Source organism: Eptatretus burgeri, chromosome 12 (genome assembly GCF_056783735.1).
Source record: "Eptatretus burgeri isolate ZD-2024b chromosome 12, Ebu_testis_v1, whole genome shotgun sequence".
Lineage (NCBI taxonomy): Eukaryota > Metazoa > Chordata > Myxini > Myxiniformes > Myxinidae > Eptatretus > Eptatretus burgeri.
Genome location: NC_140972.1, coordinates 288,073 through 315,510, shown reverse-complemented (window position 1 = coordinate 315,510; position 27,438 = coordinate 288,073). Strand labels below are relative to the sequence as shown.

The following is a 27,438-nucleotide window of genomic DNA, read 5'->3' as shown; positions in this document are numbered from 1 at the left end:
AACACGCTGCACGGTGCGCGCCCAACACGAGTCCAGCATCGGTGCCCACGAGTGGCGCGAGATGACGGTGATGCGATGGTGGCGAGTTGTGACGGTAAAGGTCGTGGCGGTTGTGGTGAAGCGGCGTTGTGGTTGGTGGTTGTTGTTGTGATGGCTGTTGAGACGTGGTTGGTGGTGGTAATAATGGCGGTTGGTCCAAAATAAAGATAGTAAAAGAAAAACGGCGATCCTGAAGAGTCGCAGCCCCCATGAATGACATTTATTCCCTCTAGACAACGGGTTTGGGCCTAACTACACATATACTTACCGAGATATCTCACCTAAGGGACCTGAATGGTGGTTTGCGAATTTGGTCAACCACAACACTACCCCCTCCCCTTTTTACAGACTCGTCCCGAGTCGTCAAATTTTTGTGTGCCATCATGTGTAGTTTTCCCCTAGTACATTTTACCTACGGATCCCTGAGTGCGACATTCATGGTATTCGTGTCCCCAAAATAAATAACCTAAGGGCTGAGTAACTACCTAAACAAACTCACTCACACGGACGACTTAAATAAAATTGCCGGCGCTAAGACAAACATGCCGGGGGCGCACTCATATTTACAGTACATCTTAACCTTAACTTACAAATTTTACACTAAACCATGGCCCAGGATCAATGAACTCTGCAAAAGAAAAGCAGTTAGCAGGGAGCCAGGCTGCTCGCGTGCAGTCTCTGGCTCAAAACAATGCAGGTGACAGGGAACGTGGCTGGCTGCTCACACGCAGTCCAAGGCCTTCCCTTTTGAACTGAACGCAGTGAACCACAACGGTGCATGGGCTGCACAATCGTAGTCTCCGTGCCAGCTCAAGTGGCACACGCAATGAACACAACGAATGGATGGATGGACACAAATACGGTGCACGGGCCGCCACTGCAGGCCCGTGTTGTAGCTGCCAACAGGGCAGTTCTTGCAGCTTGCAAACTGTTGCTTTCTGATCCTGGCGGGGCAAATGTAATCAAGTTAAGTTTAATGTTTCAAAAACTGTCTCTGTCTCTGTCTCTGTCTCTGTCTCTGTCTCTGTCTCTGTCTCTGTCTCTGTCTCTGTCTCTGTCTCTGTCTCTGTCTCTGTCTCTCTCTCTCTCTCTCTCTCTCTCTCTCTCTCTCTCTCTCTCTCTCTCTCTCTCTCTCTCTCTCTCTCTCTCTCTCTCTTTCTCTCTCTCTCTCTTCTCCAATCTCCTTTGAAAATTCCACAATTACACTTTCTGATACAATAAACCTATGAGCTATTACTCTAACATAAAATTTATCCTGGAATCCACACATTACACAAATAGCTAAGTCTGCCTTGAAGAAATTAGGAGTCCTGTTCAGATGTCGAAAGTTCTTCTCCTATGAACAGTTGCTCCAACTCGACAAATGATTGATTCGTCCTTGTGACTGCTCTCACATCTGGGGAGGTTGCAGCTACACAAACTTACTGGACAGAATTGAATCCAAAGTTAGTTGACTTGTCAACTCTGCCAATGTGAACTCAAAACTTGACACGCTCAAATTACGCCACATAGGAGGCTCTCTTTCTCTTTTCTGCAGATACTACTTCGGTTTCTGCTCACAAGAACTTACTTCTTGTGTACCTCCACCATTAGCGAGATCAAGGAATACTGGACAAGCCACTACATCACATGATTACTGTGTAGCCATTGGCGTCTCAAGGGTGGGTCGTTACGATATTTATTTTCTTCCCCTCCACTGCCAAACTGGAATTCTTTACCTTCTCATGTCTTCCCAAACACATGACTTTCCCCTTTTCAAAAAACTGATTTATTTCTTCCTCAAAAACTCTTCGACTATTCTCTTTTTCCTTACTTTTCGATCAATGCAGTTCTTTTATTTAAGACTTGGCCTCGATGAGGACGATTTAGTCCATTACTGAAGACTTCAACATGAAAAAGGTGGGGCAGCTCAGCGAATGATGGGATTGCAGCAAAGCCTTCGGGATCCCCACTCTTTGATGATAATTGGAAAACTACTGGCTCCTGGGGAAAACCTTCCTGGGTCAGATTGCAGTCATGTGTGTCGTGTATTTGCAGTAATTTCCCCTCTTCCTCCTCACCCATCATGAAATATATAATTACCAATTTGAGTTTTTTAAAAAATCAACAATTAAGTTCTGTTTTCAAGGCACACATCCTTTAATGGAATAACACAGCTGTGTGATCTTCATCCCTAGTTTGTCTTGTGAAATCATTTGGAATGACATTTTGAACTATGTTTGTGTGAATGTTGTTCCCAATTGCAGCTTTTCTTCGGGTACATCTCTTTAATTGTACAGGATATCACGTGGCCCATGACTTTTTGCAAACACCTAAAATGGAGCAGATTCTATAAATTATTTTCTTTCTGTAAGTTATTCTGTAAGAATGACAACGACATGGCATACCTCCACAAATGATTTATTCTTCTTGTTCATGGCTTTCACACATTTATGAGGAGACCTGAAATGAAGCCATATTGAATTGAACAGCAGGTAAGCAAATGCAAACGCAATACATTCATGTGTTTTCATGAGTTTTATTTGCAGGAAACAGACATTGATAGAAGAGTTACATAAAGGGTACAGGAGGAACAAGTAAATCAGAAGAAAAAGAACAGCTCGGTGAACTGGCATGCATAATGTGAAGAAGTTGTGAAAAGACTGCCCCATCACTTTACTGATGAACCCCAAGACAATACCATTTAAAACTTGTTCAATAAACCACTTATAGAATTATATGTTCGGCAAAAGATTTGCAAAGGGACAAGAAAAGCACAAATGCTGAATAATCACGAATTTAATCCCTTAAAGCTCCATTATTAGCTGCATCCTTTCATTATGTGCTCTCGGCGATTGCATCAAATCGAGAGTTGCTCACGATCTTGGGTGCGACACGTTTAAACCGGTATTTCCTTCAGATCCACTTCGATAGGGTAATGGTCACTGACACACAGAGCCTGTGGGAGTATCAGGAAAAGGAATCCTTTAACCACGTTACTTTTAACATGTCCTCATAAACATTTCAAATCTTATCTTTTATCATCAAACTTATTGATTTAACAGATCATATGTATTGTGTATAATATTACACTCGTCTGGGTACTTTAAATTCCAAACACACATTGATCATCTTATGTGTTTACTGAGGACATTTATCACCTCTGAAATGTTGGTCCAGGTTCATTGAACTCATCCTCAATTAAAATGGGAAAAAGTATTATATAAAACAGAAATTTCATTAAACTGGGAAAACCAAAAAAATCATTACGTCCATGGAACACAGAACTGTATTAATTGTAAACCAGATAGATCTAAATGAAGGAGAAACGTAACCTTTCATCCTTCATTGCCATCTGCGACTCATTGGGACTGACCCAATCGGTCAACTTCCCGACCCGGATCTCAACCAATGGTACTCCATCTCTTCTGGATCTGATTTTGACAAATTTCCCTGACAATATCTGCTGCTCTTCCTTCGCTCCAATTGGTTCTTCTGACCACTTCCTTGTCAAAGTGGACATCTCTCTGGCTGTTATCAGAGAACAACCTCACCGCCGTCGAGTCTGGCATTTCACTCAAGCCGACTGGCAGGGTCTCCGAGCAGCCATCAAACTTACAGACTGGTCTCCTATCACTACTTTCTCAAACATCAACTCATCCTGGGAATTCTTTCAAAGAAACTTGCTCTCCCTCATGCACAGATTTATCCCCTCTCGTGTTCAGTTGTCTTACCCTTCCTCCCGCCCTTGGTTTACTGAAGCTTGTGGCGAGGAAGTTGTCCTGAAACAACTTGCCTTTGCCTCATGGAAAGCAAACCCAACTGAGGGCAATCTCAGTTCTTTCCACAAAGCTCGGAACAAGTGTGTATCTACCCTCAGGAGAGCCAGAAAACAACATCTTTCTCATCTCGTCTGAACTCTCAAACCTCTCTCTCTCCTCAAAATCCTGGTGGCGTTTAATCAAATCTGTTTCTGGTGTATGTTCCCCCTCCATCCCCTCCCTTACCTCAAATGGCCGCACTGCTGATTCCACACGTGATAAAGCTGAATGTCTAAACTCGGTGTTTGCAGCTAAATCTTGTGTCCTAAACCCATCACTATCTCCACCCACTTTACCCAGTCGCACCCAACTGTCCCTGGACTCTGTATCCTTTTCTCCTGACAAGGTGGAGAGCTTGCTTTCAAACCTCGAGTCAGATTCTGCAACCGGTCCAGACGGCATCAGCCCACGTGTCCTCAAAGCCTGCTCTTCTGCTCTTGCTCACCCTCTCTCTGTTATATTCACCCTCTCATTTGCCCAAGGTCATCTGCCATCTGCTTGGAAATCTGCTAACATCACTGCCCTGCATAAAAAAGGTGCAAAAACAGATCCCTATAACTACAGACCAATCAGCCTTCTCCCAATCATCAGCAAGGTGATGGAATCCATCATCGCCTCAGATATGAAATCCTTCCTCTTCTCCAATGGCTTGATTTCCAATCATCAATTTGGTTTCAGACCAGGTCACTCTACCCTGGATATGCTGCTTCTGCTCTCCCATCAATGGATGGAGGTCCTCAATGCCAGACAGGAAATCCGAGCCGTATCCCTGGACATATCACGTGCTTTTGACAGTCTGGCACCCTGCCCTACTCACCAAACTCTCTTCCCATGGTATTCAAGGCCATCTCCACTCATGGCTCGCAGACTTCCTCTCCTGTCGCAGTCAACGTGTGGCCCTAAATGGAGTTCTTTCATCCCCTCTTCCTGTGCAGGCTGGAGTTCCTCAAGGTAGCGTTCTGGGCCCTGTTCTTTTTCTGGTTTTCATCAATGATCTCTCGGACTCTCTGGAAAATCCTCTATTTCCCTTTGCCGATGACTCCACCCTCTGCCGTACCATCTGTCATCCCTCAGATCGGCAAGCAGCAGCTTCTTCACTCACTGCAGATCTGGATAAAATCACAAACTGGTCCAACACGTGGAACATGTCTTTCAATCCAGACAAATCTCACACTCTCACTATGTCTCTTCGAAAGGACCGTTTACAAAACCCCCCCATCCACTTTCTCAACAATCCTCTGGAAGAAGTCTTTTCTTTCAAGCTTCTTGGTCTCACTATCTGCCATGACCTTTCCTGGGAAAGTCACATTTCCAACCTCGCCTCAAAAGCCAGTCGCCGACTGGGAAATCTCCGTCGTGCTAAGTCCTTCCTCGGCCCTCTTGAGCTCCTGACCACTTACAAAGCTTTTGTCCGTAGCCTGATGGAGTACTGCTCTCCCTCTGGGTTGGTGCTCCTGCCTCCCACCTTTCTCGGCTTCACGCTGTCGAAACCAGGGCATTTAAGATCATCGGCATCTCCCGCAATGAAGCTGAGTCTTTGGGCCTCTCACTCAATCACCGCAGGTTGGTCGGTGGTCTTTCTGTCTTCTACCGACTTCTCCCCAGCCTTGCCCCCCCTGCTCTCTCTGCGATTTGTCCCCACCACATTTCCACAGGGCGCTCAAGGTCCGCCAACAACCCCCTTCTGGTAAAACTACCAAAATCACGAATCACTGCTCATCTTCACTCTTTCATTCCTCTTTTTTCCCGCCTTTGGAATAAACTTCCTCACTCTATTCTTTCCCATTCTTCCCTCCAGGCTTTCAAAACAGCTGTTCACCACCACCTCTTATCTTCCCCCATCCAAATCCTCGATCTTTTCTACCCCCGATAATCCACCCAAGCCCTTTTCCTTCATTTCTCCTGCTTTCCTTCCTGAAAGTCCCTGAAATGTCCATCTTCTCTTCGCCATGTTCCCCGTCCCATCCCCATCCCTCTCCCTTCCACAGTTCACCGAATGTGTCTGTTCCCCACTGTTTTGTCCCTTCCACTCCCGCCCCTCTTGTCTCATGCCTCCTTGCTGTGAGTTGTGTGTTGGCTCTCATACGAGCCTCGACCAAGGTATACAAATAAAAAATAAAAAAAAACCTGATTGATGTACTTGTGCACACTTTATGGAACGCCAAGTATAACCAAGCACCAAACGATCAACCATCAATAGAAAAGTGCACTATGAATGATCGGTATGTTCTGAATGTCCAATCAGTGACAGGTATACCCTGCTCATACCTCATTCTCACTGAGAGAGTATTCCGTCTGAATGTTCAAAGGTTTTGCTGATCCAGGTACAATAGCCTCTTGTAATGCCGATCCAAAAACCACAAATCTGTAAGTTTGAAAACACGTGAAGGGAAACAAGGGGGAGAGAACCGTATTACACACAGAGGAAGGTAACTCCAACCCTACCCCAAAACCTAATCCAAACAGCACACGATATCTCATCATTATGTTTATCATGATAGGGTGTTGTGCCATTGGATGGACCAATGAATCGGTGTAGGATTTCAGAATGTAAGGATTCCCTGCAGATCCCACAAGTAAAAAGGTTGGGAAAACAAGTATAAAAAAGACATAAAATGTCACAGCCCCGTTGTTTGAGTAATTTTGCTGTGTGGACGTGATGGGCTAGCCCATATTTATGTGCAACTAAAATGGACGCCAGCCTACCAGTCGGCCATCTTCGATCTGATGTGGAAAAATAAATGACTAGCATATGTAAGACATCATTCGTTATCTGAATGACAAGTTTAAAGAACATCGGTAAATGCATGTCCGAGAAATGGTTGAGGACACACGCACGCAAGGACGTGAACAGAAACCAAATCCGTTCGCCCTCATTTCGCATGAAGTCCAACAGAGGCTAATAAAGTTATTCATCTGAGATGGAAACCGACTTCGGAGTTGTTTCTGTACCGTGTGTGTGTGTGTGTGTGTGTGTGTGTGTGTGTGTGTGTGTGTGTGTGTGTGTGTGTGTGTGTGTGTGTGTGTGTGTGTGTATGTGTGTTCATTTATGGGTAGTGATGTAATCATATTGCAGTTGGTAGTTCATGAGTCTAACTGATAATCACACATAAATCATCATGAAACATGTAAAGATAATTTGTTACAAATCAAGAACACGTTTTTGCAAAGTTCCTTTGAAGAAAACAATTCACTTGTGTGTCTGCAAGGTGTTTATTATTTAGTTATTTATTTATTGATATTGCTTTTAGTCAAAATGTTGCAGTTAATATTGGTTACTATTAACCAACACCAGGCTTGTGGTTAACAACTGAAGCTATGTCATTGTAAGAGGAAAGAGAAATGAAAGGAAATAGGTTGAGAGTTTGGAAAATAAGGGAAAGGGTTGGGGATAGGTAACAGGTAAGGAATCTGGGTGGAGTGGGGTAAGGAGAAGAACAAGTTTCACATTTTTGCGAATGTTATAACTGAATAATCCCAATGATCACATCATTCAGGATTGTAGTTGCTCTTACTATATAATGTCCCAATATAATTGAGGAATTGCAAACAAACCGGTCATTTGCAGAGTTGATATCCTCTTTCACCATTGTGTCCATATTCTCATCAATGAGCCAAAGGAAGTCACCAAACTGGTTCAGACTTTCGTCCTCCTGAGGATGTGTGATGGCACTGAAGTCTCCGAGAAACATGGCGGTCATCTACAGAAGAAACAGAAAAAGGTCATGTGATCTCTGGATCCTCGATCACCAGAATTATATTATTTAATTTCTAATCTTCTTTCCAGATGAAGGATTGAAGGATGCGTGATGGTAATTGTGTAAATGTACTCATGTCCACGATTGAAGGATGTATGATCGACGTTGTGTAAATGTACTTGTGTCCACAAAGCTCCATTTATGACTCCATTGATGATGTTGGCTTCGTGGACCCTCAAACCAAGGAATCCATCCAAACATTCATTGCACATCCTGAGCCCTTGACTTTACACCATTGTTATTGAACTTTCTGAAGTATTTCTCAAAAATTTGTTGAAGGTTAATTTCAAAATGTACCTGCGTTATAAGTTATTGAATTTACATTGCATCATAAAAAAATATTTCAAGAGTCATAAAGTATGTGGAGTGGATATTAAATTTACAACGGGACATCTGCACAGATTTTATTGAAAAAACGAGTTTTTTTTTTATTGTTCATACCGTGTTGTACCACTTTGATTGAACTGCTTGAAACATTGAAGAAAGTTTACGACTTTCTTTCTTCACTTCTGTTGGATCCGTCCAAATGGGGATAAGAATCAAATTCTTGATACCTGAAAAAACCAAAATTTGTTATCGTCTGTAATTGAGAAACTCACAATTTAGCACAACACAGGCACAAACACCAACACCAGGTGTATCTCTCATGAAAACTATGCATATATATATATATATATATATATATATATATATATATATATATATATTTAAATGAAGATGTATGGATTTATTTATATATAGATATGTACAGATATATTTTTATAAATATGAATATATATATATATATATATATATATATATATATATATATATATATATATATATATATATATATATATCTTCTTCTTCTTCTTCTTTCGGCTGCTCCCATTTGGGGTCGCCACAGTGGATCATCCGTTATGATCCGCATAATCATTTGGCACAGGTTTTACGCCGGATGCCCTTCCTGACGCAACCCTGGTCGCCTCTTATGACACAGGGATATGGTACACCTATTCTAACCGGGGCATATATATATATATATATATATATATATATATATATATATATGTATATATATTTTTTTTTTGTCCAACGAAATGTTTATGTTATATGTTGAACAAAAAACATACCTTGGTGTGTTTTGATGATCATTCAGAGAGATTTTTGAATATCGCTCATATTGGTCATCTTTCCTCATAAATGTGTGTGTGTGTCAGGCCATTCATCCGTCAATCTCCTCCATAACTCCAAAACTATGAAAACTCGGGGCCCTGAACTTTGCATGCATACGAAGGGAACTCCAATGGAGTGCATTAATGAAAATTGGGTGTTTGAGTTAATTAAAATACACCTTTGGAAGATATAATTGTTTGCAATGTTAGTTCATTGTGTTTGCTATTTTTCAATTTAATTTCGACCCAAGGAGTACACCTGAATGCACACCCCTGATATGTATTACCTTTAGTGGATTTGTCATTGGAAATCAGTACTGTGAGGATTTTGTAACAACGCACATCGTTGGTGCACTCAGTCCTTGGAAAAAGATGAAGAAGCTCAATCTCGATCCATACATTGGTAACAGTCTGTGCAGAGCGTTGGTGCTGACTAAGCAGTTTCCTGGGCTATTGTGCAGAATGCTGGACGGATCGCCACTCCGACACAGGATACCAGCAAGCTGGTACTTATTTTTGCCAACCTCAGGATGACAGGCTGAGTCAACGCCACCTGGTCTTAATTCAACAGCAAATCGGAATTTGAACGTGGAAATCTAACTTACGTGGAAATCTGCTTCAAAGAAAAAAATCTCAAGTTTGCCACTCATGTTGAGCTCAAGGAGAACCTATCACTGTTCGCTCGACTGCTCATCAATGCATGATCACACCCAGATGTTGATCTCCAATTCGCTGTTGGAATGTGCCAGTTCAGTTCCATTCTAAGATCTCTATTTACATCAGATGGTTCCCTTCAAGTCTGCCTGGACAAGTTTAAGCTGATGGCGATCTTGGAAGCTCACACACAAAAGGACAATGAACCAAGGCATCTCAACACTGATCTCGAAACAATCACAGACAATGGGGAAGAGCGAGACACCGATTATATGGTGTCCTCATTCTGGGATCTCAAAATGTATTATTGAACTCGTATAAAAACATGGAACCCGACTTGCTTCCAATGTTCCATAACATATCAACACATTTAATACAATAAACATTAGATTTATCATAAAATTCCCATGGGAATACACAAGGCCCTGGACCAATGGGGGTGTTATGGAACAATCAAACTAACTCATGAACAATCATCACACAATAATAAATCACATTCCAAATCTGTAATGATGTGGAATGAAATATTAGTAAATATTGTTTTGTACCGATAAAAGAGCATTATGTAAACTAAAATGTGAAAGATTTTAATACTTACTGGTGTTATTGGCCTGAAACCTCACGAAGAATGCCTCTGGATGAAAGATATTATAATCTATTAATTTTGGACCCTGTTCCGTGGAATCATATTTCATCTCCACCAAGTCTGATCTGCAAACAAACAAAACCAGTAACTAAACTTGCATTGAATCGTGTACAACATGTAAGACAAACTTCCTGCTCACATTTCTTACATCAAGGATTTTCAACTTTTATATGTTTGGGTCGACCCCTTCACACATATGGCAAAAACAGAGACCTCTTTCAGGGAGTGATCCCTCCCAGGAAATGAAAACTTCTTTAATACATGGTGTCAGACTCACGGAGAAGTTACAAACAAATCGCGCACACACACACACACACACACACACACACACACACACACACACACACACACACACACACACACACACACACACACACAAACACACACACACACACACACATACACACACACACACACACACACAGACACACACACACACACACACAGACACACACACACACACAGACACACACACAGACACACACGCAGACACAGACACACACACACAGACACACACATAGACACACACACACAGACACACACACACACAGACACACACACACACACACAGACACACACAGACACACACAGACACACACACATCACTTGTTCCAGGATTTTCAGTCATCTGATTGTTCTTCCTGTACATTGAAGTTATAATTGTGGTCACGTGGTATCTGTTGGTCATATTTCCGGGGTCATGTTTCCAGTATTAACTCTGTTGAACTGAACTTGGTTCACCGTAGCACTGATAACCATTTGTATGCGGACATTGTTCCACTGTGTAATTGTTCTTTCACCGAATGTTTTTCTTTATCTACTTCCGGTAATTTCCCGTGAATCTCATGAACCAGTTTCCTCGTATTTGTTCCTCTGCTCGTCTGTTGAAGAATATTCCCTCAGTGATCTTATCAACTTGGTTCATCATTCTCAACACTTGAAACCTATTGATCTTCTTCTTCCTCTGCTTTGAGGTTGGGGGATATTTGGGGGTTTTGATCTTTTTCCTACACGGTGTGTGCTCTTCCTATTGTCGCTCTCGTTCTGCTCATGTTTATATTATGGTAGAGTTGTGTTTATTTATGACGAACTCAACATTTGGATTCTTGTGTCCACAATGTATGACATCACAGTTTGAGTGGCGGTTGTGCGTGAACAGAGCGTTCTGTTCCATGTGTTCAACACAGACATCCCTCAGTATGTTTGCCATGAACTTGCCTGCCACACAACTCAAGTTGACACCATGCTAATTGCCTTGTTCATTCCTGTTTCCTTTCTTTTTGATCATCACTCCGTCAGATTTCCTCCAGCCTGATGGAACTGTTGTTTTGAGAAGGGATTTCTGCTCTATTAAACAGAAGGATGTAAACACGTCATTCAGAATGTTGGAATGGATCTGATCTGATCCTGGGAACCTGTGTGGTTTTTAAGTGATTGTTATTATTTTATAAATTGGTACAATATGATGATGGTTGTGAAGGAGAACGAAATAGAAATTGAAGAGACATTGTCCACCAAAAATATTCAAATTCCAATTGAGATTCAAGTTTGTTTCAATCTGAATTATCTTCAAGTTTTGAAGGTTTATCCTTTCTCTTCATCACAAATCGATGAATCCTGAAGTTGTTGATCCCTTGATAAGTGCAGGAAAAAAAGGGAAAGGATGTGATGAGAATCCAGCGAGGAAGGATGTCGGTAAGAAACGATGGACGTCGTGGGAATATATATTATTGTGTACCTTATCGAGGCTCGTATGAGAGCGAGCACACAACACACAACAAGGGGGGCATGAGACATGAGGGGCGGGAGTGGGAAGGACAACACAGTGGGGAACAGAGACATCAGGAAATCTGTGGAATGGGACGGGGAGGGATGGGGGGGGAACACGGGGGATACAAGATGGACATTACAGAGAATCTCAGTCAGGAAAGCAGGGAATTTGAAGCAGGTGGGTTTGGGGTGGACGAACGGGGGTACAAAAGATATAGGTATTGGATGGGGGACAATAAGGTGTTGTGGTGAACAGCGGTTTTGAAGGCCTGGAGGGAAGAATGGGATTGAACAGAGTGAGGGAGTTTGTTCCAAAGGTGGGAAAAAGAGGAATGAAAGAGTGAAGGTGAGCAGTGTTTTGTGATTTTGGTAGTTTTACTAGAAGGAGGTTGTTGGTGGACCTTGAGCACCCTTTGGAAACATAGTGGGGACAAATCACAGACACAACAGGGAGGGGGTGGGGGGCAAGATCGGAGAGGAGACGGCAGAAGACAAAAAGACCACTGACAGACCTGTGGTAAAAGAGAGAGAGGCCCAAAGACTCAGCCTCTTCATTGGAGATACCAATGATCCGAAATGCCTTGGTTTCCACAGCGTGAAGCCGAAAAACGTGGGAGGCAGGAGCACCAACCCAGAGGGGAGAGCAGAACTCCATCAGGCTGCGGACAAAAGCTTTGTAAGTGGTCAGTAGCTCAGGTGGGCCGAAGAAGGACTTTGCACGACGGAGGATTCCCAGTGACTGGATTTGAAGGCCAGGTTGGAAATGTGGCTTTCCCAGGAAAGATCATGGCACATAGTGAGACCCAGAAGCTTGAAAGAAAGGACTTCTTCAAGAGGATTGTTGATAAAGTGGATTGGGGGGGGGGGGGTCCAAACGGTCCTTTCAGAGAGACATAGTGAGAGTGTGAGATTTGTCCGGATTGAAAGACATGTTCCACGTGTTGGATCAGTTCGTGATTTAACCCAGAACTGCAGTGAGCGAAGAAGCTGCTGCATGCCGGTCTGAGGGATGACCGATGGTATGGCAGAGGGTAGAGTCATCAGGTCAGGTCAAGTCATGTATGGGAGAATGTGGCAGAGCAGTGCGTCACTGCATCCACTTTCCATCGGTCGGTACTCCAGGGGCCTCTGTCTGGCCACCCTCCAGGCAGATGCCTGGCCCATCCCCATTACCTTGAGATGCCGATCAGCCTGCTGAAACCACGAGGCATGTGGTCAGCCCATTGGCCTCCTCCACTCAAGAGACTCCCTCACTGAGATAAACTGGTGAGCAGGATCAGCGTTAGGAAAATGAGGCACATGTCCATACAGCCACAGCTGATGCTCACGGACTATGCAGGTAACAAATCTCATTTGAGTCTCTCTCAGCAACCACTACTTGGACAAAAAGTCCAACTAGCGATAACCAAGGATTCTCCGAAGAGACCTGGCACCAAAGGAATTAAGTCTCCGTCTCAGATCCTTGGTCAGAATCCAAGTCTCGCATCCAGAGAGCAAGACTGGAAGCACCAAGGACCTGAAGACTCGGACTTTCGTCCTCCCGCACAGGTACCGGCAGCGCCACACCCCATCCTCCAGAAATCCATGACTCCCCAGGCCCGACCCAGATGTCTATTGACCTCTGATTCACAGCCAGCAGAGACATGAATATCACTGCCAAGATAAGTGAATCTCACCACGACCTCAACATCCTCACCACAAACACATACAGACAGGACAGCAGCATCCAAGATGTCATTGAGAACCTGGATCTTAGTTTTGACCCAGGAAACCCGTAATCCCAGTGGCTCCCTCTCCTCATTCAGCACCTCGAGGGCCACCAAAAGGATATCTCAAGTCTCCACAAAGATGACTGCATCATCTGTGAAATCAAGGTCAGAGATCTTGACATTCCCAAACGATGCAAGGCAGCTTGATCTGTCTGATATCCTCCCTGGAATCCAGCCCATAGAAGTGCTGAAAAGTGTGGTGGGCAGTATGCACCCCTGACGAACTCCAGTAACAACTGGGAATATGTCAGAGATGGTACCACCACATCTCACAGCACTCTCAGTACCAGAGTAGAGTTCAGACATCAGATCGTTCAGTTTGGGTGGCACCCCATGAAGACCAAGAATCCTCCAGAGGGTATCCCGATTCACTGAATCGAATGATTTACAGAGATCAATAAAGGCTGCAAGCAGCAAGAGTCATCAGCAAAGAGATAAATCGGATTTTCCAGAGAGTCGGAGAGATCGTTGATGAAAACAAGAAAAAGGACAGGGCCAATAACCCTCCCTTGAGGAACTCCAGCCTGGACAGGAAGAGGGGATGAAAGCACTCCAGTTTGGGCCACACGTTGACTGCCACAGTAGAGGAAGTCTGCAAGCCATCAGTGTAGATTGGCTTGGATACCATCGCAAGAGAGTTTGGGGAGCAGGACAGGGTGCCAGACCTTGTGAAAAGCACGCGATATGTCTGGAGATATGGCTCTGATTTCATGTCCGAAATTGAGGACCTCAATCCATTGTTGGTAGAGCAGAAGCAGAATATCCAGGATAGAGTGATCTGCTCTGAAACCAAATTGATTGGAAATCAGGCCATTGGGGAGGAGGAAGGATTTAATGTCTGAACCGATGAAGGATTCCATAGCCTTGCTGATGATTGGGAGAAGGCTGATTGGTCTGCAGTTGCAGGGATCTGTTTTTGCTCATTTTTTATGTGGGACAGTAAAGTTTGCTGATTTCCAAGCTGATGGCAGATGACCTTGAACAAATGAGAGGGTAAATAGAACAGAGAGATGGTGAGCAAGCACAGAGGAGCAGGTTTTTAGGACACGTGGGCTGATGCCATCTGGACCTGTTGCAGAATCTGAGTCGAGGTTTGACAGCAAGCTCTCCACCTTGTCAGGAGAAAAGGACACAGAGACCAGGGACAGTGGCATGTGACTGGGTAAGGTTGGTACAGAAAGCGATGGGTTTTGGACACAAGATTTCAATGCAAACACCGAGTTTAGGCATTCAGCCATTTTCACTTACGGTATCAGCAGTGGGGCCAATTGAGGTAAGGGAGGGATGGAGGGGGAACACACACCTGAAACTGATTTGATTAGTTGCTTCCAGGATTTGGAGGAGGGAGAGAGGTTTGAGAGTCCAGACTTGAGCTTGGAAAGATGTTGTTTTCTGGCTCTCCTGAGGGTAGATACACACTTGCTCCAAGCTTTATGGAAGGAACTGAGATTACCCTGAGTTGGGTTTGCTTTCCATGAGGCAAAGGGAAGTTGTTTCAGGAGAACTGCCTCGCCACAAGCTTTAGTGAACCATGGGAGGGAGGAAGGGTAGGACAACTGAAGACGAGATGGGATAAATCTGTGCATGAGGGAGAGCAAATATCTTCGAAAGAATTCCCAGGATGAGTTGATGTTGGAGAAAGTAGTGACGGGAGACCAGTCTTGAAGTTTGATGGCTTCTTGGAGACCCTGCCAGTCAGCTTGAGTGAAATGTCAGACTCAACTGCACTGAGGTGGTTCTCTGATAACAGCCAGAGAGATGTCTACTTTGACAAGGACGTGGTCAGAAGAACCGATTGGAGCAGAGAATAAACAGCCAATATTTTCAGGCAAATTTGTCAAAATCAGATCCAGAAGAGATGGAATACAATTGGTTGATATCTGGGTTAGGAAGTTGACCAGTCCCAATGAGTCGCATAGAGCTTTTGCTGAAGTGCCATGACAGGTGAGAGAGGGACCCACACCTTGCAAACAGGCTTGATGACAATTGAAGTCACCACATATGAGGTCGAATTGAGAACAGTCTGTGGAAATAGAACAAGACAAGTGAATTATGATGCAGTGAAGAGCACCACACGTGTGAAAGAGGCAGATGAGGCATTATAAGAAACCGTTATTATTATTATTATTATTATTATTATTTGAGAGTTTTCATCAGATTAGGTAATGGAATGTTTGGAGAAAAAACCGTGGAGGTGAATAGTGAATGGGGAGAAACACGTGGTTATGGGAGGTGTATCGTCAAAAGTGAATTTATTTATTTCAAATCAGGATTGCGTTACATTTGGAAAAGGGAAGGTTGAGGTAAAATCGTGGAGGTGTGTGGTGAATTTGGAACGGTAAACGCAGAGTGAAGCTGCTGGGTCAATGAAACGTATCAGGAAGAGTGGAGAGTGACACATGATTACAGGAGGTGTATATATAGAAAGGATACAAGGAAGATTATTAATTTTTGATGTATTTTTGAAGAATAGGTAAGATTCGCGAATGGAAGGTTGGTGGAAGAAATCGTGAAGGGAAAGGCTCGAGTGAGTCAGCGCAAGTAGAATAAAGAAGGTGTGCCTGCAGGATTAAGAAGAAGAAGAGGAAGAAGCAGAAGGATCAGAACTCGTGGGTATGCAAGGAGAAAGGGAGATTATTTTGGGGGGGATTTAAGACAAGACACAGCGTGTTTTGTTGAGAGGGATGGGGGACGTTGGGAAAGTGGGGAAGATAGGAATTGCAGGTAATAGGGAGAGAATAGAAATAAAAACCATTGTACACCAAGAGGGGAAGGATGGGTTGGAATGGAGTTGTAAGTGAAAAATCCCATTTTTATAAATATTATGTGAACTTGGACATGAAAGAAATGTTTATAATTCACTTTTTACATCCCATTCTCAAATCATCTTTGTACAACAAACGTCATGTGTGGATGTTTATAGAAGGGAATACAATTGATCTCACACCCCTCGAAGTAATGATCCTCATGAAGATCATTGGATGACGTACCGGTAGATGAACGCAAACACTCTCCTCCAGGATCCTTTCATCATTTCTTCACTCTGAATGTAGTTGTAGGTGTTTTCAGGGAACTCCCTAGGGGAGATGCTCCAGTTAATAAGTTCCAGTAAAACCTGTGTCAGGAAGTTGGATTTCAATGTAAACGTTCTTTTGATAATTCCATGTACTTTTCTGAACATCCATTTCAAAATAACATGAGATAAATATAATAATTATAAAGGTCCAACAACGTGAAGATATACAATGAAAAACAAACAACAAACAAAGTTAATGTAAAATGTGATGTAATAAAGAGCAGATCATGAACCATGCTTTGAACAGAGCGTCGGTGCTGCCGAAGTAGTTTTCATGGCTCAGGTTACAATCATCGACGGGTCACCACTCTGACACAGGGAGTCAGGACAGGAATTTGGAATTTGGCCAAGGTGCCAGAGATAGCTCGCCAACTCTTCACGAAGTACACCGTGGGATCAATAATGTCCAAAAACTAATGCTGGAAGATGGGACGTCCAATTCAACATCCATGCAAGGCATTGCACACACACGCACACACACACACACACACACACACACACACACACACACACACACACACACACACACACACACACACACACACACACACACACACACACACACACACACACAAACCCTGCCTGAGAAACACCACCCTGACAAATGATAGTTCGGCTGAGATTCAAACCCAGATGAGTCAGCTTTGAGGTGAGTCTGCACACCTCGAGACCATGCTGCCAGCCCATGAAAGAAAGATGTAAGCAATTAAAATAGTGGATTATTAAATATAAACTAAATGATCCATTAGTTTAACATGATCAACCATCACAAAGTATTCCGGTTCAGTCTCCAGATCTCTCTCAAAATGGTTCATTCTGGGAAGTCTATTATTTCCCCTTTCACTCTTGTCCATCTCTACTCTCTAATTTCCTGGCTTGGCGATGATGTACTCAAACACAAAACATGGTTCATGATGGAACCCTTTGAGAACCTTCATAATTCCAGAAATAAACTCGAACAACCTCTGCCACTGTCAGAATGTTGCAGAGAAATGTGTGAGTGAACTGTAAAACTACATTTGAATAATTTCCTTCGAATTCTCAGAATTGTTTTCAGCTTAATCCAAACACTGTCATAAATATTTGATCTACAGCTTCATCATACCCTTCCCAATGTTTATTTATTTAACAAGGACGGGGTAAGAGAAATGTCAAAGAGAAAATTTCAAACTTCAGCACAAGGTCTTGTTCATGCTCATTGCCACTGACAGGCTTTGTTAAAATGTAGATTTTGTAAATTTTGAAGTTGCCAAACCTGTTCAGGAGGTCGACTAACATTGCTGCTCGATTCACGTCTCCTTCCGAAGGAGGTTTTGTTGCGATCAAGAGGAGAATGTCACAACGTGTGAAAATCTAAAGAGAACAAACAAAAGATCACTGACTATGAGCTGCACATGAAAGAGAAATGAAACACAAAGACGATTTTCTTGATACAGGTCCAGATTTAGACTCATTGAACCTCAATTCATTCAAAACAATGGAGAATGTTTCATTCAATTCATTCAAAAATTATTCAACAATTCATTCAAAAACAAGGATTGTGTGTTAACCTTTTGAACCCTGAGCTCCTTGGACTTTCTGTTCCCCCACCCTGGGATTCCTTTCGAAAAATAATTGAAAAGTTAAAATTTGTTTTATTTTTGTTTTCTGCATTTAAAATTATTTTTCTAGTCCTGTAATTGCAATTAAATGATATTTTGAATCAAAGACTGTTTTGCTTTCTTTCTTCTTGAGTTTATCACCAATACTCCAGTTTGTGGTTCCATTCAAACGAGCAGTCATATCCCGACTTTCCGAGAAATAAGAATTCTTCACAGTCCGTGCACCAGTGCATTGTCTTGCAGCGTTTTGGCAAGTCCTCGTCCTTTGCCCGAGAGTTCCTTTGCTTTGCCATGATGTCCTTCTCTCTGCACACAACACATCGATTGTTGGTAGTCGCATGTGGAGCCTTTTCAACATCATGGTGAGCATCCCGTTTCAGTCGTCACTCATCCTGAAACTGCTGAGGGTCGATTATCAAATGCTGTTTCATTGGATGGAACATCTCTTACAAGTTCCTGACAGTTTCTCCATAAATAAATGGAAATTGACTGCTCTCTTGTTTGGTGGAGCATGGCACTTTGTGAAACCCATCAGTATGTATGCATTGTACACTGTGCACATGAAGAATTTTATTACCAAGCGACCTGGCCATTTATCGTGGCGGTGGCATTTCTGCAATTGAGTCATTTGGCCATTTTTGTTTGTCCAACCCCCCCCCCCCCCCATTTGTGCATTATGGGCCTTCACTGCAATTGGACAAGCAAGAGGAATCTTTCTTTTTTCAGCACCATTATATCATTGAACATGTTCAGGAGGGGAACAGCCATAGATTGAGGTGACAAATTATATGGGCCAATTTTCCTGCCAAACTATAAGAGCAACAATCCCATCGAAGAGAAATTCCCATTCCCCTTTTTGATTTCATTGTTTCACCTTGTGAGGGTCTTGGGAAATTATCTTCTGCTGGTCATAGTAGTTCCACACCTCCTTATCCCTTGTTGTGTGATCATACACTTAACCACCTGAACTGAGGTGTTGAATCTGTCAGTGTACAGGGAATAATTCCATCCTGAGAATTTGTCCGTCATTCGGACGACCAAGTTCCCTGTAACCCCAAGGTTATTGATAGCTTTGGCATCATCTCTCCTCCCAGTGCAAACTTCAACATGACACTGTAAACTCCCAGTCCATCCTGGGGGAGTCAGGACTTTGTCCATCCCCTCCACGTCCTCTGCCCCAACCACGCCGTCGACCCACCAACACCTCTGTGAACTCCCACAGCATTGTCGTCAGTACTGTCAGTTTCACTTTCCTGTTTGAAAAGTCATTCCCCGACTCAAAATCACGATCATCGTCGTCGTCGTCGTCGTCATCATCATCATCCACATAATCATCATCCACATCATCATCATCCACACCTTCCTCATCAACAGACATCACATTTTGACTCATTTTGAAATGCTTTTTCACGAGAAACCTTCAAAAACGTTCGTGAATCTCGTGCTACAATTTCCGCAGAATATTCACTTTGGTGTATTGACGAGGATGGGCCGATTGTGGTGTGTAACAAAGCGTGTGCACGGGGAAAACCTCCCTCGCACTTCCTGAGCTGTCCGCGGCAACATGGACCGAAGATCAGGTGCAATATAATGGAGCCACTAATTGCTCAGGAAGTTACTCGTGATAAACAAGAGCATGTGGTGGCCGGTTACTGACCTGCCGATTGGGCTTATGGAGGTTTCTTGAGCAGCTGGTTTCCCACCACAAGGGTGAGAGAGTTAAAAAAAAATTCAAATTCGCAGGTTTGAGTGAACATTACAAAAATATTAGAACTAATTTGTGTGGTTTCAAAAAGCAAAACAATTATAAGATCTTATGAATATTTTCAAGTGTTTTTGTTTGTTTGTGTGTTCGTATGTTATTATTTCATGGGTAAACCATAGCATCAAGAAGCCACAAATTTTGGGTGTCAGTCCTTCAGAATCTGACCAAGGTTTTAAGTGACAACACATTGCTCTGTTTTCAGGCTGCCAAAGGCCACTAGAAAGTGTATATTGGGATGTGGAGGAAGACAGTGCGGTCGCCATCCCGCAGACAAAAGGTAACCACCATGAGGCTCATAACTTCATCGCTGTTCAATGTCCGATACATCCCGAAATAACCGCTGTGAAAAGCTCACCCAGGTGGGCAGCGCAGGGTACCATCTCCCCCCAATCTTTGGACAGCACTGGGTGGCCACTTGTGGTCATCAATCGAATTCACAAACATTCCCAATGCAATATTATTTTGTATTCATTTTTAATTCCTCAAGAGAGTGCATAGAAGTGAAACATAAAAAAACAAACAAGCACACAATTCTCAAATTCGATATGTTATGATGACAGGTTATATCTTCCAGAAGTATGTATTTAATTTTTTCCCCAAATTAATATATCCTTGACAATTAAATTACTTTATATCATTCATGTGAAGAAATCTAAGACATTTATTTGGATATCTTGGAAAATTCCTTGGAACAAACATGAAAATCTCATCTGGATGAATTCCTGCTTCTTCTCATGAGACAATGCTAATTATTGCTGCACCTTTTATCCAAATATCATTCAAAAATGTATCAGCAGATATTTATTTTATAATAACATAGCATTTTGTTGTATCTCTCCTCCCACTAAACTCATTTTCATGTCACATTGGATTCCTAATAAAGAAATGCCTTTGCAACTCACCTCTGTAACAACTTGCAAACTTTATTTTCTGATTCCTAAAGGAATATTATCTCCACACCCTTATTACAAAAAGAAGATCGGGGTGATCGAGGCACATTGCATCTCTTGACTAGTTAAGGGAAAGTGTTATGTTCTTCAAACCAATCATTAACCATATTGGCCTGTTTTAAGGAGGTATTTTACCAGATTGATAGTGTCTCTTAATGTCTGCAGAGCATCGCCTTCGAATCAAAACATCCTTTCTGAAAATTGACCATTTGTTTGTGAGAACCTTTTGATTCTAAGGTGGTGAAAGTCATGAAGCAACTCTTCAGAAGTTGTATTTACTACTTCAGAGGGATCAAAACACCCAAATGATGTAACACACATTTAGTAAATCACTTCCATCTCCTTCATCTGATTTTACAGCACAAACAATTAAAATAAATGCCTTATAAATGACACCAATTTCACTGAAATGTGTGATTTATTATACACTTAAGCAAATGACAAAATTTTCAATGGAACTGTCTTTATTTTTGCAATGAAGACAGTAATTACTTTCCTGGTTATTTTCATCATCTTCACTTTTAAAACTTCCATCAAAACCCCCATTATCATGCACAGATTTTGCTTACCTTGATTATCTCCGGTATGACTGTTGGACATTGCGATTGAACTCTATTGTAGACCAGCCCACTGTATGAACAAACTTTCAAAGCATGGTTGATGTCGAAACAGCAGGCGAGGAAGAAAAAGAACAAGAACAAAGACTTATGCATCTTTTACTGGCGAGGAAAACAGTCGGCAAACTGTTCAAACTGCAGAGTAAAAGGTTCACACAAGTGGTGAGGTCGAAGTTGGTCCTTATATAGCACCTCTTGACACATTTTGTGCCAAAGGTGTGGCTTTGCTGATGAGAAGTGCTGATCCATGCTTTCTGCAGGTAGGGACATTGTGATAAATAACAGGCTTTATTTTACAACACGTTTCGTTCCTCCACACATCATAAATCAAGAAGGAAACGTTTATGTTCCGGTTGAACAAGGACACACTTGTTTCAAGAAGGAAAGAACATCTTTATTCAAAGGACATTCTGTTCCCTCCACCGAGTCGACATGGTGGTTAAATGGTTAGATTTGAGGTGTCTCAGAGATCTTGCAAAAGTCTCATTCAAAACAATTTTTTAAAAGGTAAATTTGTCTTTTTGATCAATTTGTATACCTTGACGATGCTCATATGAGAGCTAAAAGCATGGTTGATGGTTGATGCATGGTTGATGACGAAGAACATGATGCATGGTTGATGTCTTATTAAATAACAGATGAAATTGATCTCTCATTTTAAACAATTTAATAACAGGTTTAATTGATCTCTCTTTTTAAACAATTTAATTACAGGTGAAATTGATCTCTCTTTTTAATCAATTTAATAACACGTGAAATTGATCTCTCTTTTTAAACAATTTAATAACAGGTTTAATTGATCTCTCCTTTTAAACAATTTAATAACAGGTGAAATTGATCTCTCTTTTTAATCAATTTAATAACAGGTTTAATTGATCTCTCTTTTTAAACAATTTAATAACACGTGAAATTGATCTCTCTTTTTAAACAATTTAATAACAGGTTTAATTGATCTCTCTTTTTAAACAATTTAATAACAGGTGAAATTGATCTCTCTTTTTAATCAATTTAATAACAGGTGAAATTGATCTTTCTATTTAAAAAAAAATTAATATCAGGTGGAATTGATCTTTCTGTTTAAAACAATTTAATATCAGGTGGAATTGATCTCCCTTCTAAAACAATTTAATATCAGGTGGAATTGATCTCTCTTCTTCAACAACTTAATAACAGGTGAAATTGATATGTCTATTTAAAACAACTTAATAACAGGTGGAATTGATCTCTCTTCTTCAACAACTTAATAACAGGTGGAATTGATCTCTCTTCTTCAACAATTTAATAACAGGTGGAATTGATCTCTCTTCTTCAACAATTTAATAACAGGTGGAATTGATCTCTCTTCTTTAAAAATTTAATAACAGGTGGAATTGATCTCTCTTCTTTAAAAATTTAATAACAGGTGGAATTGATCTCTCTTCTTCAACAATTTAATAACAGGTGGAATTGATCTCTCTTCTTCAACAATTTAATAACAGGTGGAATTGATCTCTCTTCTTCAACAATTTAATAACAGCTGAAATTGATATGTCTATTTAAAACAATTTAATAACAGGTGGAATTGATATGTCTATTTAAAACAATTTAATATCAGGTGAAATTGATATGTCTATTTAAAACAATTTAATAACAGGTGAAATTGATATGTCTATTTAAAACAGTGCTTCAAACTAAGTTGCAAATGATCCACACAAAGTGCAATATTAATTCTTCCAAATTATAATCATCATTTTGACTTTTTAAATATTCTGATATTCTTTTAAAAATGTCATTAATTCTGATAATCAAAGACGATGACCATTGATTATTCTGACAGAGATCATCAGACGTCACGATGTGTTGACTTTATCTTCATGTGTGCGCATTGTGACTGAAGAATCTCATTGAAACCTGTACATCATCAATCTATTTCACAAAATGTTCTTTTATTTGTTCTGTATGATTCCACACCCATCGGAATTAATGGTAACAAAATTCAAAATGTTCCAAGACTTCTTGGTCATAAAGTCCCACATCTGACCTTGTCTGGGCCGGTTTAAAGAAATATGCACACAGGAGGGACAAATCAGAAAGTTTTTATCGCCTTGGTCAAAAACAACAAACGCACAGGAATGCAAGCAACGGTCGAACAGCGGTCCAACTACCAGCAAAGCAATTCTGGACAGATTAATGTATCAGGCTGTCAGCATCACATAATTCCTTTACAGAGGTTTGTCAGTCCACAAAGGCTTGCCAGCACATTGAAGAGAAATCTAAGAACAGAGAGAGAAAGGGAGGGGAAGAGAAGGGAGGAAGAAAAAGAGAGGACATGGAGTACATCCAGAGAGCAATTCGAGAATAATGAAAGAATAATACAGAGAAGCAGACATAAAGCTATGGAGGCAATTGGCTTTTGGCCTTTTGGCTCCAATACATAATAAGCAAGAGAGGATACATTTGATTACAAGTTCCAATAAAATACATTTGATTATAACTTCCAATAAAATGAGTTACATCAAGGTGAATATATGTGGAGTAATAAGAAACAGGGGTAGTGAAAAGAAAACAGGTGTAGCAATTAATGTTAAAAGAAACGGGTGTGGTAATTAGAAACAGGTGCAAACTGAGACAACAATACTTATTAATGGCCACATTCAAACAGATTCATTATAAAACGAGAAAACAAGGAAGACTGACTGGATCAGTCAATTTCCCAACCCAGATCAAAACCAATGGTTCTCCATCTCTTCTGGATCTGATTTTGACAAAATTTCCCTGAAAATATCTGCTGTTTTTTCTCCACTCCAATCACTTATTCAGACCACGTCCTTGTCAAAGTGGACATCTCTCTGGCTGTCATCAGAGAACCCCCTCAGCGCCGTCGAGTCTGGTATTTCACTCAAGCCGGCTGGCAGGGTCTCCAAGCAGCCATCAAACTTCTAGACTGGTCTTTCTCTACTTTCTTTCGCAAAGCAGCCATTGCCGCTTTCTCCAACATCAACTCATCCTGGGAATTCTTTCCAAGAAACTTGCTCTCTCTCATGCACAGATTTATCCCCTGTCGTCTTCAGTTGTCCTACCCTTCCTCCCGCCCATGGTTCACTGAGGCTTGTTATGAGGCAGTTGTCCTGAAACAACTTGCCTTTGCCTCAGGAAAGCAAACCCTACTGAGGGTAATCTCAGTTCCTTCCATAAAGCTCAGTACAAGTGTGTATTTACCCTCAGGAGAGCAAGAAAACATCTTTCTAAGGTCAAGTCTGAACTCTCAACCTCTTTCCCTTCTCCAAATCCTGGTGGCATCTAATCAAATCTGTTTCTGGTGTATGTTCCCCTCCATCCCCTCCCTTACCTCAAATGGCCGCACTGCTGAGACCGCATGTGAAAAAGCTGAATGCCTAAACTCGGTGTTTGCATCAAAATCTTGTGACCAAAACCCACTGCTTTCTGTACCAACCTTACCCAGTTGCATGCAACTGTCCCTGGTCTCTGTGTCCTTTTCTTCTGACAAGGTGGAGAGCTTGCAGTCAAACCTCGACTCAGATTCTGCAACCGGTCCAGAAGGCATCAGCCCACGTGTCCTAAAAACCTGCTCGCTCCTCTGCTCTTGCTCACCCTCTCTCTGTTCTATTCACCCTCTCATTTGCTCAAGGTCATCTGCCATCTGCTTGGAAATCAGCAAACATCACTGCCCTGCATAAAAAGGTGCAAAAACAGTTCCCTGTAACTGCAGACCAATCGGCCTTCTCCCAATCATCAGCAAGGTTATGGAATCCATCATCACTTCAGACATTAAGTCCTTTCTCTTCTCTAATGGCCTGATTTCCAATCATCAATGTAGTTTCAGACCAGGTCACCCTATGCTGGATATGCTGCTTCTGCTCTCCCAACAATGGATGGAGGTCCTCAATGCCGGACATGAAATCAGAACCATATCCCAACACATATTGCTTGCTTTTGACACGGTCTGTCACCCTGCCCTGCTCACCAAATTCTCTTCCTATGGTATCCAAGGCCATCTCCACTCATGACTCGCAGACGTCCTCTCCTGTCACAGTGTCACAACGTGTGACCCTAAATGGAGTTCTTTCATCCCCTCTTCCTGTCCAGCTGGAGTTCCTCAAGGCAGGGTTTTGGGCCCTGTTCTTTTTCTGGTTTTCATCAATGATCTCTCCAACTCTGGAAAATCCTCTTTATCTCTTTGCTGATGACTCCACCCTCTGCCGTACCATCGGACATCCCTCAGACCGGCAAGCAGCAGCTTCTTCACTCACTGCCGATCTGGGTAAAATCAAAAAATGGTCCAACACGTGGAACATGTCTTTCAATCCAGACAAATCTTGCACTCTCACTATGTCTCTCCGAAAGGACCGTTTCGAACCCCACCATTTCCAAAGCCAGTCGACGACTGGGAATCCTCCGTCGTGCAAAGTCCTTCCTTGGCCCACCTGAGTTCTTGACCACATACAAAGCTTTCGTCCACAGCCTGATAGAGTACTCCCCTCTGGGCTGGTGCTCCTGTCTCCGACCTTTCTCGGCTTCACGCTGTGGAAACCAAGGCATTTTGGATTATTTGTGTCTCCCGCACTGAGGCTGCCTTTCGGCCACTCACTCTCTCGCTGCAGGCAGGTTGGTGGTCTTTCTGTTTTCTACTGTGTCCTCTCTGGTCTCGCCCCCCCCCGCCCTCTCTGTGATTTGTCCCCACAATATTTCCGCAGGTCGCTCAAGGTCTGCCATCAACGCCCTTCTGGTAAAACTACCAAAATAACGAATCACTGCTCACCTTCAGTCTTTCATTCCTCTTTTTCCAACTTTTGGAACAAACTCCCTCACTCTGTTCAATCCCATTCTTCCCTCCAGGCCTTCAAAACAGCTGTCCACCACCACCTCTTATCATCCCCCATCCAAATCCTCAATCTTTTCTACCCCCATTAATCCAACCCAAACTCACCCGCTTCAAATTTCGTGCTTTCCTTCAAGAAAGTCCCTGTAATGTCCATCTTGTATACCCCGTGTTCCCCGCCCTTCCACAGATCTAATGTCTCCGTTCCCCACTGTTTTGTCCTTCCCTCTCCCACCCCTCTTGTCTCATGCCCCCCCTTGCTGTGCGTTGTCTGTGAGCTCTCATACGAGCCTCGACAAGATCGAAAAAAATAAAATAAAACTAGAACTGCCACTTTATAACTTCTGGCAGTGATGACCGGGTACCCATACACGACTCCTTTGATACGACGTGAGACTTAAACTGCGGTCGCAAAGTTTCGCGACGATAGGATGAGCGGTTCTGGAGAAAACGATATTTAATGTTGTTCTTGAATCCGACGTGGCTGCCAAACCGTGTGACCTATCGATTAGAAATTAAAAAAATTATATTCACCACTCGTGTGCGATACGTACGTAAAGTTTACCCTCGATCTGACCGGCCGTTCTGGAGAAGAAGATGTTTGAAGGTTTTAGGGTAAATTTGACGTGGCCGCCAAACCGTGTGACCTTTCGATTAGAAATTAACAGACTTGTGAAAGGATGTCTTGGGGAAAGTGTGCATGAAATTTTGCCTCGATCTGTCTGGCTGTTCTGGAGAAGAAGATTTAAAAAAATTATTAATTTTCAATCCATACCAAGATGGCTGACGAACCATGTGACCGATAACATCACAAATTTATATTCTGCTTCAAACCGTGTATTGGAACACGTGTCAAGTTTAGTGTTCATCGGAAAATGTGTTTTTCTATCCAAGATGGCCGCCCCACAATGTGACTTGTGATGTCATAATTTTTAGCATGTCCTATTTTTCGCACTTCATTATTTACTCTTCTTCTTCATTGTTTACTCTGGTTCTTCGTTTTTTACTCTTCTTCTTCAT

At 42.1% G+C, this 27,438-nt stretch overlaps 2 protein-coding genes across 2 annotated transcripts in view; both read right to left on the bottom strand.

The window, feature by feature from the left end:
* The window catches only part of LOC147014942 (deoxyribonuclease gamma-like), a 346,105-nt gene that overhangs the window by 166,826 nt on the left and 151,841 nt on the right, over positions 1–27,438 (bottom strand). The window lies entirely within an intron of this gene.
* On the bottom strand, positions 2,542–21,765 carry LOC147014947 (deoxyribonuclease gamma-like). The gene is made up of 8 exons (XM_085849214.1): positions 21,552–21,765; positions 17,922–18,019; positions 16,581–16,667; positions 10,004–10,116; positions 8,039–8,151; positions 7,395–7,540; positions 6,108–6,204; positions 2,542–2,977 (listed from the first exon to the last, which is right to left on the bottom strand). Exons 1-8 carry the CDS (start codon positions 21,693–21,695, stop codon positions 2,918–2,920), a joined length of 858 nt encoding a protein of 285 aa, XP_085705340.1. The 5' UTR covers positions 21,696–21,765; the 3' UTR covers positions 2,542–2,917.